This window comes from Zonotrichia leucophrys, chromosome 3 (assembly GCF_028769735.1).
Source record: "Zonotrichia leucophrys gambelii isolate GWCS_2022_RI chromosome 3, RI_Zleu_2.0, whole genome shotgun sequence".
NCBI classification, from domain to species: domain Eukaryota; kingdom Metazoa; phylum Chordata; class Aves; order Passeriformes; family Passerellidae; genus Zonotrichia; species Zonotrichia leucophrys.
Genome location: NC_088172.1, coordinates 74,681,137 through 74,701,662, shown reverse-complemented (window position 1 = coordinate 74,701,662; position 20,526 = coordinate 74,681,137). Strand labels below are relative to the sequence as shown.

Here is a 20,526-nt window from a genome sequence, read left to right as displayed (position 1 = left end):
ACATATTTGGCCATATATATGAGTGTCACATACTAATTCCAAGAGTTACAATCAGATCTAGAGTAAAAAGTCAAAGCCAACGCTTCCAATGTGCTATCAAATATCCATCAAAAGTTTAGTCTGAGGCAAGATGAATCCTCCCCCTCATGTCAGAAGGCATGCAAATCACTGATGCTGCTCAGAAGAGCCATTTCAACACTTAGTATGTAAAGAAAGCAGCTTTAAACATACCACATTGTGATGCTGTCAGTCATAAGAACTCTCAGCTGTATAATAATTTTGAAATAATCTTATTTGGAAAGGACTGGTCATTAAATAGAGAACAAATGACAGATCTGCATCTGGCACATGCCAAAGCTGGTTTTGTGCCTTATTTTATTTTTCAGTCTGGTTGAGAGGAAGCAAATTAATTATGGGAAAAAAAAAAAAATCAAACCAAACCCTAAAACATAAAATGAAAAAATACAAATGGTAATGAAACATTTCTCCAGTGCATTTTTTACCCTTGGTCAAGGCAATTGGATGTGGGTAAATTGAATAAAGGAAGCAAACTCATACCTTCGTACCTAACACGGGTGATTGACATCTTGTAGCCTTGCAACATTCAAGAGCAATCTGTATCTGAAGTGTTACTCACAACAATGCTCCGACTAACTAGAGAGACCTTGACATATGGACACCATACCAGAGACCACTGAGAGGTGACTCTGGCTTCACCTAGACTTCACCCATGTGTTCAGAGGAAAACAAACCAGGAAGAAAATCTTCAGACTAACAAAGAAAAACCTCCAAATGTTTCCCCAAAAGCTGTCTTCCTGTACATGTAAAGAGCATCTGGATAAACCAGCCCTAGCAAACTGCAGCCAGCAGCTCTCCCTGACACCTCCCAGCTGGGCATTAATGCCAGGAGCTGCTGCCCTCGGTGTGCAGCCTCGGGCACCACAGCAAAGTGAGCTGCACGTGGCTGAACAGCAGAGCCAGCTCAAGCCCACCAGGCCCACCAGCTCTGCACAAGGCTTTGGGCTTCAGCAGGCACCACACCTGCTTCCATTTGAACGCAGCACCGCCGTGGTGCTCGGAAAGGCAGGCTCAGCCTCCTACTCAGCCGGTCACAGAAATCATCCTGCACGGTACACTTGCACCCCTGATGAGTATCAAATCATGCTAGCCCAGAGGACACTCACACTGCTGTCCTAGGATTAGCTGCAGAACCCAATACATCTAATGTAACCTGACAGGATAATAAGTATCTTTTTCATATACTGCTCTGAGGGTGGAGAAGCAATTAAAAATAAATGGTGTCACTGGAACAGGTGCTTGCTAGGATCTGATGCAAAGTCAGCTCTGGCTGAATGAACAAGTCACCCTGAAATGGAGCATGAATTCAGACAGACTCTACTACAATTTTTAGCTATTTTTAATGCCTTTCCCACAAGCAAAAGGAAGAACGACTTATCAGGGAGCTTTGTTAAGCTGGGTGGCTATTCTCACCAGGCAGCATAAAAACTGAAATGTCATAAATCGGTTTTCAAGATCAAGAGAATGACCAGTAATTTTAGATTTAATGACTCTGTTTAGTATAGCCTTACAATCTGGTATAGAAAATGACCTCAGAAATCTTTTGAGTTCTGCTCGGATGAAGTAATTTCAGTCTTCTGAAGACATTAAGGTGAAAAGAGAAAAGAACAAATTAAGCTCAGAAGGGAAAAAGAGAGGAAAAAAAAAGAGAAAATAAAAAGATTTAATCACAGAGAAGCTTCAGCAAACTACACAGGAGATAGGATACTCTAAATATATAAATTGCTCCTTTATCTCACCTGCATTATCTAGGAACCTTAAAGTAATTGGAATTTGATTTCTATTAGCTTGGAACATTTTCTCTGATATCAATTCACAAATTGTAAGTCATAAAAGGAGAAATAAACACAAAGTTTAAAAGGTAACTTCCAAGAACACAAAACATGTTAATCTCTGTTTTACATCCTAAAAAGCACGAATCATGGCAGGAAAAGCTGCCCTAAGGAGACTCTAAAGCCCTCTGACCTAAACTCCACAGAAAATAATTTGATTTGACAGAACTAAGAGTAGGAAAAATAATAGGTTTGTGTGCTTGAATAAAATGAGTGAAAGCCCTTATAAAGTAACTAACCATGAACTATCTACTGGGAGTAATACAGACAGAAAAAGATCTACACAATCATGAGTTTTGTTACTCATTTTTTTATCTGTGAAGACACTCTCTATAGCTGAAAATAAATGCAAACCAAACAAAAAAAATTCTTTGTTTTTGTATTTTGTGCTGAAACACAGGAGGAAAATTGCACTCTGTACAGGTACTGAACTGTTAATACACTATCTTTTCCACTGAAATGCATTTCAAAAAATGAAAAATAAAAGGTAGGATAAATAGAACTTCTTGTGCAAGTTTTTGATTTCCTTCCCCGGCTTCAGACGTTGAATGAACTTGCAGGAGGTACACCTGAAGTTTCTTGCCCAGCCAAGAAACTTCAATTGAAAGAGTATTCCTTCTTTAGATGCAAAATTAAAAATGATTACAAGTAGAGATCATCTTAAAAATTAGGAGGTTTTATAGCTCATTCTCTGTATCACCCAAAACCAAGAAGAAAACAGTTAGAATTGTTAAGGTTGGAAAAGATCTTAAAATCACAAAGTCCAGCCATTAACCCATCACCATTGTTAACCCTGTTTACCACTAAACCACATCCCTGAGCTGTGTATTTATATCTCTTTTAGATACCTGCAGGGATGATAATTCTACCACTTTCCTGAGCAACTTGTTTCAATGGTTCTTAACGCATTCAGTGAAGAAATAGTTTTTAATATCCCACCTGAACCTCCTCTAACACAACCTGAAGCCATTTCCTCTACCACTTGCCATATGGAAGCAGAGACTGACCCTCACCCGGCTATAGCCTGTTTCAGGTGGCTGAAGAGAGCAATAAGGTCAGCCCTGAACCTCCTGTTCTCCAGACTAAGCAACCCCAGCTCCCTCAGCCATGACTTGGTGCTCCAAACCCTTCATCAGCTCCATTGCCCTCCTCTGGACCCTTTCCAACACCTCAATGTCCTTCTTGCAGGGAGGGGCCCAGAACTGGACACAGCACTCGAGGTGAGGCCTCACCAGTGCAGGGGGACCATCCCTGCCCTGGTCCTGCTGGCCACGCTATTGCTGGCACAGGCCGGGATGCCATCGGCCTCCTTGGCCCCCTGGGCACACTCTGGCCCGTGTTCAGCTGCTGTAAACCAGCACTCCCAGGTCCTTTTCTGCTGGGCAGCTTTCCAGCCACTCTGCTTCATCCTGCAGTGCTACAAGGGGTTGCTGTCACCCAAGGGCAGGATCCAGCATTTTGCCTTAGTGAGCTTCATACCTTTGGGCCTTGGCCCATTGATCCAGCCTCTCCAGATTCCTCTGCAGAGCCTCCAGAAGATCAACACTCCTGCTCAATAATCAGTGTGTATGTGCAAACTGATTGAGGGTAGACTTGATGCTCCAGTCCATCATGTTGACAGAAAGCATTTTTATGCCAAGCGGAGTAGTTGTTTTGTAAATAGAAATCTTCAGTTGCTCTTTAACAGGCTTTTCAAAATCTGAGCATCTTGTTCTGTTTAGACACTTAACTATTATGCTTGTCATAGTTTGTTTATTAAATAGAAACCAGTCAATATAAACCTTGCTATGTGCAGAACCCACGCAGCACACAGAAAATCTCCTCCACAATAAGCCAGGGGCAAAGCACTTCCAAGGTAAATGACTGTAAGCATGTGCTGCAGTATGCTTATTTAACAGTGCTGCAAAACCCTACTTAGTGAAATAGCAGAGTAGTTGAAAGAATGATTTATAAAGCAACAGAAAAAAATCAATTGTGGGCCCTCTTTCACAACCAGAGAATAATCATCTAATGAAATTGAAAGCAATGCATGCAACACACAGTAATTGTTCAATATAAGTAATTATTGTATGCAACTAGATCTAATCTCTAAAATTCAGTTTTGCAGGGTACTGTTGAATTCTAAAGCTTTGCACTTCAGCAGGAAGATTCAGCTCCTTTCCAGGACACCAATCCTTATCCAAAACAATCCAAACAATACCTAAAGAAATCACAAACACTGCTCAGGTATCATGGCCTACTTGTTATAGGGCAGCACTGGTCAAAGCCTTCCTACAATCAAGAAGTGAACTAAATAGGCTTTGCCACTCCTGTCATAAACAACAGTAAATTCTTCCAACATAAATCCAAACACAAAAGAGCAAGTGCCTTCATTATGTATGACTCTGAGGAGAAGAGAAATTACCAAACAAGCATCACTGGAACAGAATGCAAGACAGAATCTGCCTTGAAAACACACACAAACAGAAAGCAAGAAAATCCTTCCAATTATCATCAGAGTAAGGCAATATTGAAAAAGAAATCATTACAACAGTTTTAGTTTTAGCTTGGTAAGCATGGAAAGCAGCTACCATTGTTTCCCTTTTTTCCTTGTTCTGTAGTCCCTCTCAAGAGGCAGGGCCAAACCCACAGCCAGAGGTAGGAGCTGTGCCAGCTGCTACCACTGCTCCAATGGATATTGGCAAGGCCAGTGAGACAAGGATAACTAAGGGCATGTGCAAACTTTGTAGGACCCCTAGTACGCCTACCAGCGCCAGTAAGCAGGAGAAGAGGCTCAAGTTGAGCCTTGAACAGCTCAAGTTACCATTAATAAATCAAAACAACCTTGGTTCAAATAGTTTGGATAGCAGAGACAACCTCTTGATAGTTGTAATTTCTTCTGTTTTCCAAATTGCAATTTTTAGAGTTTATTAGTCAATTCCAACAAAGTAAGTTTTAACTGGCACAGAGTTATATCAGAGGCAAGCAAAGATTTATTCACAATAGATCAGCCATTAAAATGTACTATTTTCAAATTACAATAATCTAATTTTATAGATTCGGTGTCTAATGGACCCACAGCAAGACAGGCAACATTCCCAGACTGCTAAGCATATCCTCTTTACCAGTCTCATCCATCAGGGCTGCCAAACAACATTACTGCGGATGTCTCAAGAGAATAATTTCCATCACATACCGAGCACAAACTGCAAAGCCTCAACTTTTCATAGTCACTGCTACTTTTTTTCCTTTAATTTCAATCCATTGACATTCCTTTTAATAGGATGGGTAGCATCTATCTCTCCAGCAATCAGAAAAGATATGCCAAAAAGCTTGATTTCCTATTCCCTGACTTATTTTTGTTACAAAGCCCCCAAGAGAAATAAACACATCAATAAAGAGTAAGGTCATTTTGGGAACATATGCAGGAAGTATTCCCCATGTAATTAAGGAATGGTTTATAGAAGAGGAGCCTCATGATGAATTACAAGCAGATCAGAAAAGCTGCATTTGTGTTCCTGAACAATCCAATCACAACAACAAAGAGAGATGTAAGCTTTACTGGAAAACACCACTTGCAAAAGCTCTAGATTCTAAAAAGTCTTCTTACGTTCTCTTTAAAATTCTATTTTTTCACACAAGCTCCAAAACTTTCTAGCCAGAGAAATTTTCTAGACCACAGTTCTATTTCAGGTGTATTTTCCTTTAAAACAAAAAACACAGAAATTAAATTTTCCAAAGAAAACAGCCACTAAAAACCATCAGCATAGTTCTTCTCAAATCCACAGCATCCTTTCCCATCGACATTCTTCATAAATTCAATCAGTTAAAACCAAAAAAAGAGTTATAGGCTCAGGCATATAAACTTATATTTGACAAACATTTCATTATAAAAAAAGTTTAAAAATCATCTATTACCATTCTGTCTCAGCACATCCTGCAAATGTAAGCACCTCTTCCTGAATGCCAGGGAAAGCACTCACGCAGCACAAATGTAAGAATTCAGTAACTCTTGTCTTATTAAAAGTGCTTAGCCCAAGTACTAAATATATGCCATTGGCAGACATTGATTTGTGACACTTCAGCGAATGTGACACTTCTGTGATGTATTTAACACATAAAGGACCCCAGTTTCATGGTGTAGAGAAGGACTCAATGTTAGCAGGTAGCAGCTGCCAGCACTTGGATACTGTTATTAGCACTGGTTTCGGCAGTTTGTACACACAGCATTCGTGTGCCTTCTGGTTCAGGCATTAGTAGCTAGATCACGCACTTGATCACTCTGTGAAAGGCACCTTAAAATAGAGCTGGGCTCTGGGCTCACTCCTAGCCCTGTAAACACACAGCAGTTTAATTGACTCTTATGTTTAAAGTCAAGAGGCTGAATTTAGTCTCAGGCTCCTCTAACAATCCAGGAGGGGACAAGAATGACACATGTGAACCAACAGAACACTGAGCAAAGGCAAGTATTCTTTGGAAACACAGATTGCTGTAACCCATACAAACAGACAGAAGAAATCAATCTCTCGGAAAAAAATTAATATCCCCATTTTTCTTAGTACTGTGTATCACTTCTACTCTGATTTTTTTTCTCCTTTGAAGAATTAAAAGTGAAGAAGGTGAAGTCCTTCCTTGGCTAGGCCTACACAGCTACCCAGAACAGAATGGGAACCATGACTTGATACAACTAAGAGGAAACATGGTGCAGTAGTTTCTGACTGTGTTGAAGTCGTGTGCAGTGCACTGAAGCCAATGAGCAGAAAGACTTTCCCCTCATCTGACCTAGTTCTGTCAAAGATTCACACATGAAGACAGTGGGTGTAGAGGTGACACATGCAGTATCTTCAAAAATTTTGGAAGGCAACATCTCACAGTAAAACCTTGATGGGGAAAGGAAGCTGGCTCAACTCTAGAAAATTCAGACAAGATATCAGAAGCCTGCCCAGACCTGTAGGAGTACAATGAAGTGAACAAAACAAAACCTAAAAACAATTATGGCAAAAAGTGCCAGATGGACAGTCGGTTTCAGGACAAAGCCACCTGGTGCTGCAAGTATATATTTGGAAGGAGATACAGACTTAAAGAATCCTCTTGTGTTATTTTTTTGGGATTTTTTTTTGTTTGTTTCTTAAGCAGCATGCAAACAATATTTTAAAGACTCCATTATAATTGAAAAGACATTACAAAAATTTCTGGATTCTGAATTAGTGCTGTCTGTAATGTAACAGGTGCAGCATAAAAAGGTACTGTCCCTAAAGAGTCTGCACACAAAATGAACAAAGAGTAACAGAAATAAGGATCAAAAGCTCAAAGAAACATTAATCTTTCATAAATTATTCTAAAATGCAAATGTCAATTAGCTCCTACCCAATGTATACTCAGCCATTGCCTACAAATGATTTTTACATCAGCTTGGTGGACTGAAGAGGCCCAGAAGACGACCCAGGAAAAGTACTGGTCTTCACTAATGAACCGATTAATGGAGGAAGCTGACAGCGAGGAGCAGCAAAATGAGATTCACAGTCAGGAAATGAAAGGCTCAAAAAACTAATCACTTACTTAAAACTAACAGAACCAAAAGTTAAAAGATATACACAGCTATGGCAGGTGTCTGAGGCAAATCTTAATTCAACACTGTCAACACTCATCTTTCTGATCATATCATTAATTTCCTTTACAGTTCACAGGTAAGCCACTGTGTCTATAACAGGAATGCATCAAACAGGAATCAGAAAAGCTCCCCCTACATAGAAGGGACAGCAATCTTAGGTCAAAAGGCATCAGTGACCTTTCTGGAGAAAGAAAGAAAGAAGCGGTCTTGATGAGAAATAGACACGAAAGAATTGGGAACTATGTGATCCACCTCTGTACTCATTACTGAAACTTAATGGGCTTTGGCTCAGGCTTACAAAATAATTGATCTAACACAAGGGTCTTGCTTAAAACACACACCCAAAAATAACTTCAAAAAGTGTGCTTTAATTTTGTTAAACTAACTTCCAAAACCAGCAATTTAAAATGAGAAACCATTTTCTTCCTCTACTCTTCCCAATAATACCACAGGACCAAGGCAATTACTTCATGCCCTTATGTAACACACATATGCTCCTTTCCACCCCAAAAGAGAAGTTTTGTTTGTTACCTCTTACCGACAGTTATTTTGACAGTTCTTTTCTGAGAGTCCATCCTCATCTTCTCCCATAATATCCACTGCCGAAAATATCAGTGCAACCAGAATTGCAAAGCAGCATACCAGTGCAAAGATCACAATGCATCTTTGCTGGGACTGAAAGAGATTAAGATTAAAAAAGTTTTAATGGCATGAGCACATTCTAGTCAACGACTTGAGACTCTGAAACTTTTACATAAGATCTGAATTTCTTTGAAGACCTTACTGCAATAGCTGTCAACATGAAACACACCTCAAGATGAAAACACTCTCAAAACTGTCCTTCATGTATCACCTTGAGATGTATTTTAAATCTCTCAGACACTGTTTAATAATTCATGTCACAAATAATATTCATAATTCAAACTGCTTTCTGTTTGTACCACAAGGAAAGCATTATGCATTAAAATAATGACTCCTACATTAACTAAGTATTTTCTGATTGCGGCTCACAGATAAAGTACACACTTGGGATGGCACTTAAAAGTTTTGTTGTGTTTGGTTGAAATAAAACATGTCATTGCAAGAAGACTGAAGAGCAAAGTCTTTTTTTTCTATTGCTACAAAAAGTACCTGACATTGTCACTATGACTATCACAGCCACTCAGACACTTGGGAAGTCCTTGCCCCACAATATCTATAATATAATGAACACAAATTCACAGATGATAAATGGGATTCAAGGAAACAATGGGAAACTGCTGCTCAGTACAATAGACAATGCCCTCCACATCTCATATTAAATATTAAACATGGCATAGCACTACCTTATGAAATCTTGCAGTAATAAATCAGATGCAGCTGGTAGCCCCCTAGATAAATGTGAAATCTCCTAAAGACAGTCTCTTGACATGGAATTTACATAGCTACATAAAGTATATTCCATTCTGAAACCAAATGTTCAAATAAATATAACATGCAATTTCCTACTGAAGTAAATTTAAGCAAGACCACACCCAAATATAAAAACATCAATGTCTAACTTCTGTGCAATAGTAATTTTATTAATTTTCATTATTGCTCCATAATTAAAGTGCCACATGTAGGAAAAGCCCTCATAAAGGAATGGGAAAGTGGGAAAGCATGAAAAATGTAAGGGAAAGGAAACAACATCACACTTGCAGCTGATAACCAATTTCACAGCATTTCCACTGTTCCCAATATTTTGTATAAGAAGCAACAAGTTTCAGAGTAATAAGAACATTTTCCCATACACCTAAAGAAAAGGTCTAACTCTTTTTTTAAAAAAAAAAAAAATCCAATACTTCCCAGCTAGTGTAATACTCAGGAGAAATATGCTCATATTTCATTTCAGAATAAATCAGATTTAAACACTTTATTTCAGTCAATGAAAAACAAAACACAGCAAACAATTTCTTCAGACAAACAGGAAAAACTAATCTGAAATTTAGTGACAAATGTAGCCTTTAACAGTAACACCAAATGTGTGGTTCAGGTTATAAGCATATTTTAAATAAAATGCATATTATACACTTTTTTACATTTCACATATATGTTTAAATCTGTATTTCTATTATAGTAACTAAAATCTTACCAGAATGCAGCATAAGAAAATGCTCTTCAGCCATAACAAAGCTAACTCATTAAAGAAATACATTTGGAAAGTTTTTTTTTCCCTGCTGCTAGGTGGAATCATGGCAACATTTGAAAAGAGTTGTAAATTACTGCACCTGGGTGTCCAGAACTAAGGCTGCACAGTGGGACATAAGAGAAAATTGTTCAACACTCTCATTGCCTCATACTACTAGCAAGAAAAACTAAGAACTGACAAAGAAAAGTAGGCATTCAGGTCTGGGACACTGCTGTATGCCATTTCTTCTTCAGGACACTTCAGGCTGCTTTTAGAATGACCAATGTTTTTTGCAGTACTGCAAGCGCACTCCCAGAAACGCTTTGATGCAGGTTCCTCCATGCACTGAATGTATCACCATGGCAGCAAGGCAGCAAAGCAATTCCCATAACCAGCAAACCAAAAAGAGCCTGGGCTTGTGTTCTAGTCCCTAGGAGTAGGGGATGTGATGCAGCAGGGCTCACAACCATAGGGCTCTTTTTCCTCCCAAAATCAGGCTAACTGCCACTATTCTACACACTGGGACTAATTCTGAGTTACTCTGGATAAATTCGAAGCACAGGCATGCTAGCTGCCACATGGTGTGAAAGACTTCATGCTATTGCTCCAGGGAGTAACTCCCATCTTCTTGTCAGGCTGCCATGTGAGCTGCACAACAACCACAGAGAGCAGTGGGACCACTGGGCCAGCAGGGACCACATCAGCCTTCGAGGCTGGGCCAGTACTCACAGAGACAACAGGCAATGCTTCACTGAAAGGTGGCCACAGAGTTGTAAGTCATAACACACCTCTGGAAACCTCTCAGCCTGCTTAAAGCTTGAAGGCCAAATCAATATAAAATCTACAGAGTACCAAAAATCACAAGGAGGAGGGGATGTGGGGGAAAAAGGGCAGAAGGAACAAATGCTTAAAGTTAAATACCAGGAAATCTTACGGCAGCAATTTCTAGGAGGTCAAAATAATTCTGAATGGATCCTCCTAATCGAACATTAATTTCCACTCCACATAATTTTGGGGAATATATTCAAGGTTTCTTGACCCCTGTGTTGTAGTTGAAAATTGTATGAAGTTTAAATCACTATTCTTTCATGGATACAGCTTGTCAAACTCTGCAGTTTGTGAGTACTGCTCACTGTGAGCAGCACAAGTTTAGTACCATTAGTAAGAATACTGCTATTCTACAAGCGCAAAAATAAAGACAGAACCACACAAACCTATTTTACTGCTCTTATTTCACAGATCCTTTATAATATGCAGTTGTCTTTGACAAGTATAATGGATTAATTATTTCACTTTTCCCTAAGTACCAGCTTAACAGTATGGTTACAAATAGCATAGGGAACCTTTTAAATCAACATTTAAAAACCCTCCTGTGACTACAGTAGTTTTTCTTTGAACTAAGTATAGCACAAAATAGTAAATAAAATAAAGCAAAAATTCCAAGTTTGTGATTCTCCCAACTCTACATTTTCAGTCACAGGTCTGAAGGGTCAAGTAAAGAGCAGAAAAAAAAAACTAAAGAGAGTAAAGAAGATTTTAAAAAGTTTCACAGTTCATGTTGAACTTATTCCTGCTGTGGCAGGTTTTTTCATTGCTTTTCAATCTATATATTACATTTTAAATTAATGTTTGGAAAATGTTCACATTAAAATTCGTATTTATACTAGAAAAGAAAGAATAAAAACAGCTACTTGCATCAAACAAGTCTTTTCACAACAGTAATAAATCTTTCTTTTCACACAATTTGCCATAAAACTGACTATTTTCAAATAACCTTTTCCTAACTGAAACAGATTAGGATAGACCCTATCCCTGCTCTATTATACCATCCGTGCATGCCTCTGCGTGCATCTATGTGCAAGGAATAGCAGGCACCGTGAAAGAATCCAAAATCAATGAGCTCACACCACTGGCAGACAGAAGGGACCTGCTGGGCTGCTCCTCAGACCCCTGTGTCAGTGGCCTTGGGCAGACTGCTTGTTTGATGCTGTCTTGTTGCACACCCCCTTGGCAGCTGGGATCCCTCCGAGCTTTTCAGACCTATCCTTCTGTTTCCTCCAGAAAACGCCTCAGCGTTCAGGCTTTCAGTCTTCAACCCTTAATCATAGAATACATGGGTCTCTAAAACTTATACAGTCCATCTGTCCATATACAGAGTTAATTTGTACAAATATTAATTCCAACAGATATTTGTTTAGCCTGTCCTCAAAAATCCAGAGTTGAAAGAGAGCCTGTAGTTTTTTCAGGCAACTCCATCCCATATCTAAGCACCTGATTGATGCCTAACTTAAGTCTCTTATGCTGCAACAACTCTTTTTTTCTTTCCTGTACTCATGGAAAACAGTGAACAGAGCATTTCATTCTCTCTCTTTTACATATTTAAAGGCTGCTATAGATGCTAAGAGGCCCAGGACCAGACCCCTACAAGTTTGACTGTACTGACAGGCAAGTCCAGAAATTCTCTTGCATGAGAGAAAGATTTGTTCAGGGTTTAAGGAAGATTGGAAAAGAAACTCCTGCAGGAACAAAGACTATGAAAAATACTGTAAGTGAAATGTGTTTCTTTCACCTGGTCAATTATCTTAAACAATACCTAAGTTAAAATAAATCCATCAAAACACTGCATTACTAAAACAAAGCATGGGAATTTATTCATTTTGTTATACCTCTAGGGAGAGAGTGAGAAGAAAAGCCAAAAGCTGCACAATGGTTATTCAGTACAGTACTATTCAGACTAAAGTTTAATCTGGGAAGGAGCTGCTTGTTCATTATTAAGAAAAAGGATAGCCTATGCCAATTAAGCTTATCAGAGCCTGTGATACCCATGCAGAATTGAGAACAAGAGCAAGAAAAAGGCCTTCATCTTTACTGCACTCACATTGCTCAAAAGCTGTTAACAACACTTCACTGGCTCCTGAAGCTTTCAGTTTCTTCACAAACAACAGTCATTTCTTTGAGACTGAGATTTTAATCAGGAATTTATTCTTTCTCCAATGCAGTACAAGAATGTCTTCTCCCAAAAAAGGAGCCATGAAATTGCAATGCTATTGCTGCATCTACTGATAAAACTGACTACATAACAAAACACGTCATGGCTTTGAACTTGTGCTTCATTTTTTTGTACCTATTTACAGACAGAAGAAGGCAATACTTGTACACCACACTAATATAGGCTCTGAGAGGCAGGCTTTTGCATCTTTGGTCATTTCATTAGTCTGCCCTTTCCTGCAACACCCGTGAACACAAATGTGACAACAGAAGCACTCGTCTGCAACACCTGTAACTGTTGGACAGCCCTTACAGAGCTGTTTGTGAGTCAGGTTCTATGGGGTGCTGCAATACACCTGCCAAAGAGAGCAAGGAACTGGACTTCAAGAATTGGCAATCATTCCTGGATTATCCTCAGTCATGTGTTTACTAGAGAAAAACATTACTATAAATACTATTTCCTCTTAATCTGCAATCTGCATACACTAATAATCTTCATTGCAGCCTTGAATCGCCCAGTTGGTATGATTAATGCCAATAAACACTTCAAATCTTCTTTAAAAGGAACAGATCGCTAAAGTAAGTTAAATATTTTAAAATTGGCTGAACTAGTTAGTTTCATCCTTGGATATTTAAGGTAGTGGCTGAAACTAACAGAGAACTTTTAGGACTCAGCTCTGAAAACTCACAAGCTTGAGTGAAGTATCAGAAGCCTGGAAAAAGCAAAAGTGCTACCCATATTCAAGAAAAAATGGTGATCGGACAGTAGAGGTTGGGAAACAATGAGCTAGTTATTCTAGCTTCAGTCTCTAGAAAATATGTAGATATGTAGAAGGTAAGAAGCTTTTTCATGCAAAAGTCACATTGATCAAGTCTGATTTCTATCTTTCCTAGTTACAAGCCCTATTGTCCTTCTGGAGAAGCTGAAAATAATGTATACTCTCACCTCTGTGAAAAAATTTCCTACAAACCACAGCAACCATGTCCAGATTATCACAGGAAAGGTGTAAAGCTGATTGAAAAATCAAGCTCATTGAAAAAATGGGAGGACGTTTTGCAGAATGGATTCTGCATTTAGAATGGATTCAGAGGATTCTGCTTTGTATCTGGTTTTGCTCATGTCTCCATTAACAATCTAAATTCTGGAATAGAAATAAAAAGTTCTTATTAAGTTTTCAATCAAAACCAAAGCAGTACAAATTGAAGACCAGGTTAAAATTTAAAAATGTTCTTGACTCTTTGGAGAGTATGTCAACAAAAACAAGATAAATTTCAATAAAGGAAAAGAGCTACAAGCAGGTAGGACCAAGTAGTTGCACATATACAGGAACTGAGAAACCACTAGGAAAAAGAATAACCAAAACTATTAACAGGCTGGAACAGATGTTTTAGGAAGACAAAACAAAAAATGGCAGGAGTCCGTAGTTTGGAGAGAAGAAGAAATATGACCAAGGGGTACAATACCTACACATGAACATCAGGTATAGTGAAGGCAGAATTATCCACCAAGTACTACAATTCCAGAAATAGTGGATGTTTATTGAAACTTCAGGAGTTAAGTTCCCAAAAGGTAATGTATTTTTTTATGAAGATGATATTAAGCATCTGGAATTTGTTGCCACAGGAGGCCATGAAAGCAAACAGCAGCAGGAGGTTTAAAAAGAGATTAGACAACGCTTTCAAAAATATATCCTCATCTGATGTTAGAGAAAAAGGCTGGGATGTGCCCTCTGCTAGAGATGATGGGAAACATGCCAGTGCCCGCTGGTAGGCACACAGTACAGGACTAGACACACCATGAGTCTGAGCTGCAGAATGTATTTTCTACATTCTTAAATAGTTCAATTTTTCCACAGAAGGAATCAAGAGTTATAGCAGAGAACAACTTGATCATTGTGTTGACTTAGATCTCTACATCCTGCTATAATGCCTGAACTGCATGCAAGGCAAAAATAATCCTTAGCCTCTACTTGAAGTTGGCGTATTTTGTTTACCTTTCAAGACTAAATGCAGAATCAACAGTAAATATTTAGTCCCATAGTTATCCACCAAAACAAGAGAATCACCAACTAATACTCCAAAGAACACATCCTTTAATGTGGTTTCCAAGCAAACAAGAAGACAAACTGTCCAGCAGTATCCCTGTCTGCCCAGTGTCTTTTGAATCTGTATTTGATTTATAGAGAAAGATGAATATAATAATCTGAAATTTTAGAAGATCCATATGCAGATAGACTTGGCTGAGAAAGACACAAATAAGTGCCTCTACCAAGGGAAAGACAGTCCAAAGTTTTGCTTTCCTCCACACCCAGGGCTCAGGAGCAAGCAGCCTCATGGAACAGGGGTGGGAGGAATCCCTGCCCTGGGCGGGGGGCACAGTGAAGCAGCTGCCTTGGCTTCACTGCTGTCTGAAAAAACCTTTGATCCAACAGCCCAGGCACATAACACATGGACAGGCACAAGGCTATAAATAGAAAAGCAATAAACTACTTTGGAAGAAATCCAGGGCTTTAGAGGTTACTTATCTGGACCTCCTCCACGCAGGGTTCTATACTGCAGAAAGATATTAGCATTCAGAATGTGACGTCTGCAAGAAAAAAAGGTTTCCAGCACATAACCAACTAACCTCTGATGCAATTTGTCAACCAAAACTGGCATAAGAGAAGGGATGAAAAGCCTGAATACATTGAAGTGTTCATGTGCCATTTTCCCGAAATTGGGCCCCGACTTCTCATCATGATATATCGACTCAGCCTTCAGCATAATGTATGGCAGTATTATCATTTGGCAACGTCAAAAAAAGGCCATTGTCTACCCTAAAAGTAACACTCTACTCAAATCCATTGTCTCTTGAAAAGAGAAAAAGAAATAAGGTATTGAACAATCTGAATCTGGCCTGAACAGCCAATTCGGAAGATTATTAATACTTCATTAGTATGAAAAAACAGCATAAGATTTCTATATTCCAGTATCTCTTTGTGCATTTTTAAACCTGAACCTGCTAAGTAAGGACTCCTACCACAGCTAGCATTACAGCCATTACTTTACCACGACAAAATATTAAAAAAATTAGAACCAAAAAATTGTGTTACACATACATTACTTTAATATATAATATCTTTTACGTACAGACATTTCTATGTATAATTTTATTTTACAAATATAATTAAAAATGGAACTCTTCAGAAATCAGGTGAAACTCAGCAACTAATAACTGAGAAAACAAACATTTGGTCTATTATTTCCCATCAAGAACTGGATCCCATAAGGCAGCATTTTGAGGAAGAATGAAATTAATAACTACATGAAGATGCAAATCATTAATATATTGCAGAACAGTCCATTTAAAATCAATTACAATCATCAGAGGACAGCTGGCTGAGGGGTATATAGCAGATGATAAAAAGACTGGCCTAGAGTGTAGAAGGCAAATTTCTTGCAGAAAATGCTCTTTCAAATTTTACACCCTCTATGTACCTTTCTGGATTCTACAGCATGCAAACCAAGCAGTTAGAAAGCCGTACTCTGAATTGTAGGCCTACTTCTCTCAACACCTAGTTTAATTTTGATGTTGACAGTCTTAACTTCTAATGAAAAACTAGATGGAAATACCAGAATCTATAAAAATCAGAATTTTCCATGGACACAAAATAAGTAGTTGCAGTAACTTGCCATATTGCATCTGTCCCTAGCCAACAATTCTCTTGTTTTCAAAATCAACAGGCAGAAAAAAAAATAGACTACAATAATGCTGTCTTTTCCATACTTTGCTTGCATTCATCAAAATCACATTTTTGTTCTAACTCTGACTCAAGAATTTTTATAAATCTCTCGTGGAATGAATTGTTTATTGCACATGTTCAACTTTTAATCTAAAGATTAACTATATTTCTATGAAAATTAAACAGAACATTCTAAGTCAAAAAGAAGGGGGAAATTGTTTTTTCTTAGTTGCTGATTAAACATGATCAAAACTTTTCCTCTTAGATACTTCAGACTAATTTTAAATGTCTCACCAGAAAAGGGAGGACATCCTACATTTGAAGTATTTGAAGTCATGCTTTTATTTCAATATTTTATTTATTTTATTTTCATCCGGTCACTTTTGAATACAAAAGTGAGCTAGAACACAGAAGTGTCCACTAGCTACAACGATTCCAGAGTGACTTCATCCCAATTCCTCTCGATCAGTCTAATACATATTGTTCTGGCAGCATAATTCTGCACCAGACTGGGCAGGACTGCAATAACTAAGACAGCTTTAGCTTTTCAGGTAAGGCTCCTAAAGGAGTTATAAATGTTCTAAACATTTAGAACATAGCTGGTATAACAGCTATAAATATTCTAAATTTTAACTATAACCCTACCATGGTATTGAGGCACATTCCAGCCTAGAGACAACCTGTTTAGATGTTAACATCCAGATATTCAGTATATTTTAACAGATTGAATACAGGACAGGAAGCATTTGAGAACAGAGGACGGGACAGTGTGCTCTGGCAAACCATGGCATTTACCAATGCAACATCAAAGAGTTTCAGACTCCCTGACAAAGGAGATCAGCAAAATGTTGGGCAGCTATTTTCTGAGCACATGATAAATAAATTTTTATGTGCTAAGGAAAGAAAATACAGTAAACCTAACAATATCAGTGGAAGCATATCTGTGACAGATCACTCCATATCACTGAGGCAGCCAAAAAGCACCAAAACATCTCTGTGTGTCTTACCCACATGTTGCCAAGTTTCCTGAAATCAGAGAGCATTTGTAATGTAGAATCCTGTTCCAGAACAGTTATTAACTTTTGTGTGTGTGTCTGTATATATATCTATATTCTTAAATATATATATTTATACACACAAACAGACATGTAATGATGACCATTAACACCTAACATAAATTGTCTCTAAATCACAAGGAGAAACTAGAAGTAGGCAGTGCGAAGTAGCAGCATGAAGGCAGACCAGACTCTATGCAGATGAATACACTGATTTACACTAATTTACATTACAATTACATTACATTACAATATTCTAAATTACAAATGGAAATGCCTCTGTTATGTTCAAAGTTAACTACAATTGACTTTTCTATGATCAGTAACTGCAGAAGAAAATTCTAGTAATGTACTCAGTTAAGTAATGCAAGATGCTGACAGCACAGCTTCAACTACAAGTCACTTTCTTTCAAGAAAGTTTTATATAACAGTGTTACTAATAAAGCTTTAAGAGAAACTAAGTGAAATTTTAAAGCAATGAAGAAAGTTTATTCACAGTGTTTGCATACGTCCTTTTTGGCACATTAACTGATCATATGTACAGTCTGCTCAAGCTTCATGCACACAGCTTTGTTTTGCTAAGATACTTTCAAAATGAGACAAGACCTAAAAAAAAAGACTAAAAATAAAAAGTTGTGGCTACTGGCACATATATTCCATCAGGGAGCATGTTAGACACAAATTTGAGCTCAAGTGCAGTTCTGTAGAATTACAAATTCATCACTCTACCTGGAGTATGTGTCATCTTATCCAAATTAACAAGGCAAAATACATTAAGTTAAAGCTTTTCAATGAGACTTTAGCATTTAATCCCGTGATCGGAACAGGCTAAGAATGTATCTACCATCAATTACAGCATTATCACATTAAGTTCCTACAAAGCAATAATTCTACAGTCAAGGGCAGGTGGTGCAACTGAACCTGGACGTACTAACAAATTTTGTTGTATAAATCACAAATTACTGGTTTCTCTTCCATAAAGCATAAACCGCAAATTGAGAATAATTCAAATTAGTTTTTTTTTAAAGTTTGCTTTCACTCATTCTGACAAGATTCACTTAAAGAAAAGTTCTATTAACTCTGTTATAAATTAACACAAGTTCAGGAAAAGAAATTATCTCATATGGGAAGCATTTAATTTTAGCTCATTCTGAATTTTTAACTACACTGCAAGAACATATTGAACTAATAGATTTGCCATCTGGCCAAGAAGTTAATTCCATTGTCACAAAGAGCACAACCAGTGTGACATTCACAATAGGAATATATATATATTCTACTGTAAAGAGATATAAAGGAAAACAGAGGCTTATGATCTCCAGCTAATCAGAGATATAAAGGTAAACTAGTTAATTATAGTGATTAAGTGTATCCGATCTATGCTTTCTTTCCTGTGAAAGACTCAAGAGGTAATTTAGGTACCATGGTTTTTATCCTACAGAATTCTGTACTTGAATTAAATGACAGTGTTCTTACTATATTTTAAGTAACTCCACTTGACTGAAATTTCCTTTACTGGCTGAGTAATATGTAATATTATGAGTAAAGATGGGACTGCCATATTGACTTCAGCTTCCCTGAATCTCAAGAAATGAACAAATATTTGAATCATTAAAAATACAATAAATTTATAAGCACACATATATACATATATATATACACATATATATGTACATAAGCACACAAATATATACCAAGCAAGCAAACAAAAAAGAGCACCAAGAGAAATAAAGACAAGAAATAAACAGCAGCAGGCATTTAAGACCTCCATCTTTTACTTCCCTCTACCACAATCTCTTTCTGTGTGATATCTGTTCCAGATCCATGCTCATTGTTGTAGAAGTATTTTTTCTACTCCTAGTGGAGTTGACACACACCATTATGGGTTGAGGAGATAAAGGTAAGAGAATCAAGTTAACTGGGCAAAGTAAATTGTTCCTGGATGTTTTATTTTTTCACTATTTCAGCTATATTCATCTTTTCCCCTTTCCCTGTTTCACCAAACAGCAAAAAACAATTCATCGCTGTCACTGTCTCACTCCAGCTCACAACCCCCACTCTGTTCTGCCACCTTACACGTTTCTGCCTTCATACGGTGCAGACAAAAGCTGCACAACATGGACACCAGGTTTCAGAACCAGCAGAAGATAATAGGTATCTTGAGGGCAGAACAAAAAAATCAGCACCAGCAGGATCTAGTTTTGAAGGATCAAAGAGATTATTTTTCTAGAGAGAGCTGTAACCAGGTCCCTGCAGCAGAGTGAAAACTACTGTACTCTGATTAACTTTTCACCTCTCACTGGAATTACCAGATACCTCTTCTATCAGCAGCAATGCTCCCCACTGTCTGCCCTTCCTGTGCTCCCTTATCTCCATATTAATAAGGTCAGACTCCTCCTGGTATGTTGAGATATCAAGGTGTCCCGATTTACAGCACTTTGTCAGGTTTTATTTCACAGCTTGTTTTTCTCATTTGCTACCTTTGCGGAAAAGGCTTTGTCCTTCTCTTTCCTTTGTTTAATATATTACTATAGCATTCCACTGAATTGGGCTCATTGCCTATTGTTCTACTACGGAGTCAAAATATTTATTTTTATTTTCTTAGACTGTTTATAGGATAAATAAAACCATTTTTACAAATAAAAATCTCCTCAAGAAGATATATAAGGACAATCTATCAACATTTTAACTGACTGGGCAGACATAAAAAATGTTAACTTGGCTTCCTTCATTTTCTATTTGTCCTTCAATGTTTTTTTGCATTTAAGTAATTGAAAAACTAGGTAAAACACAGCCCAGTTATGTAAAACATTTCCCATTACTAGGTGGCAGAGAATATCTTTCCCTCATCTCACCTTCAAATATCATGACATCTGACTTGAAAATGTCTGGAAGAACTCTTCCTTTGTATTACATAATGTTTAAGTCAACCTATGAATTTAGAAGCTATTTAGAAGGAAAACTATGAATGCACATGAATATACATATTTACATGCGCAGCCATTAGCACAAAATTCTCAGTTCAATAGGAAGACAACCTTAGAGATTAAATATGATATCCAACATACATTACTGGTTAAAAATAAATTAATTAAAATATCTATCCAGGGAG

The 20,526-nt window shown here is 37.7% G+C and overlaps 1 protein-coding gene across 6 annotated transcripts in view; it reads right to left on the bottom strand.

Moving 5' to 3' along the window:
- Window positions 1–20,526, bottom strand: part of PLD5 (phospholipase D family member 5) — a 176,173-nt gene that overhangs the window by 98,076 nt on the left and 57,571 nt on the right. For 3 of the 6 annotated variants that reach the window (XM_064708840.1, XM_064708839.1, XM_064708841.1), the window contains one exon: window positions 8,039–8,175. The exons of 2 other annotated variants lie outside the window; for them this stretch is intronic. In XM_064708840.1, the coding sequence (XP_064564910.1) occupies window positions 8,039–8,175 (137 nt within the window). Of the gene's footprint in view, window positions 1–8,031; window positions 8,176–20,526 lie in introns of those variants that run through there. One more of the 6 variants, XM_064708842.1, reaches the window with a different exon arrangement.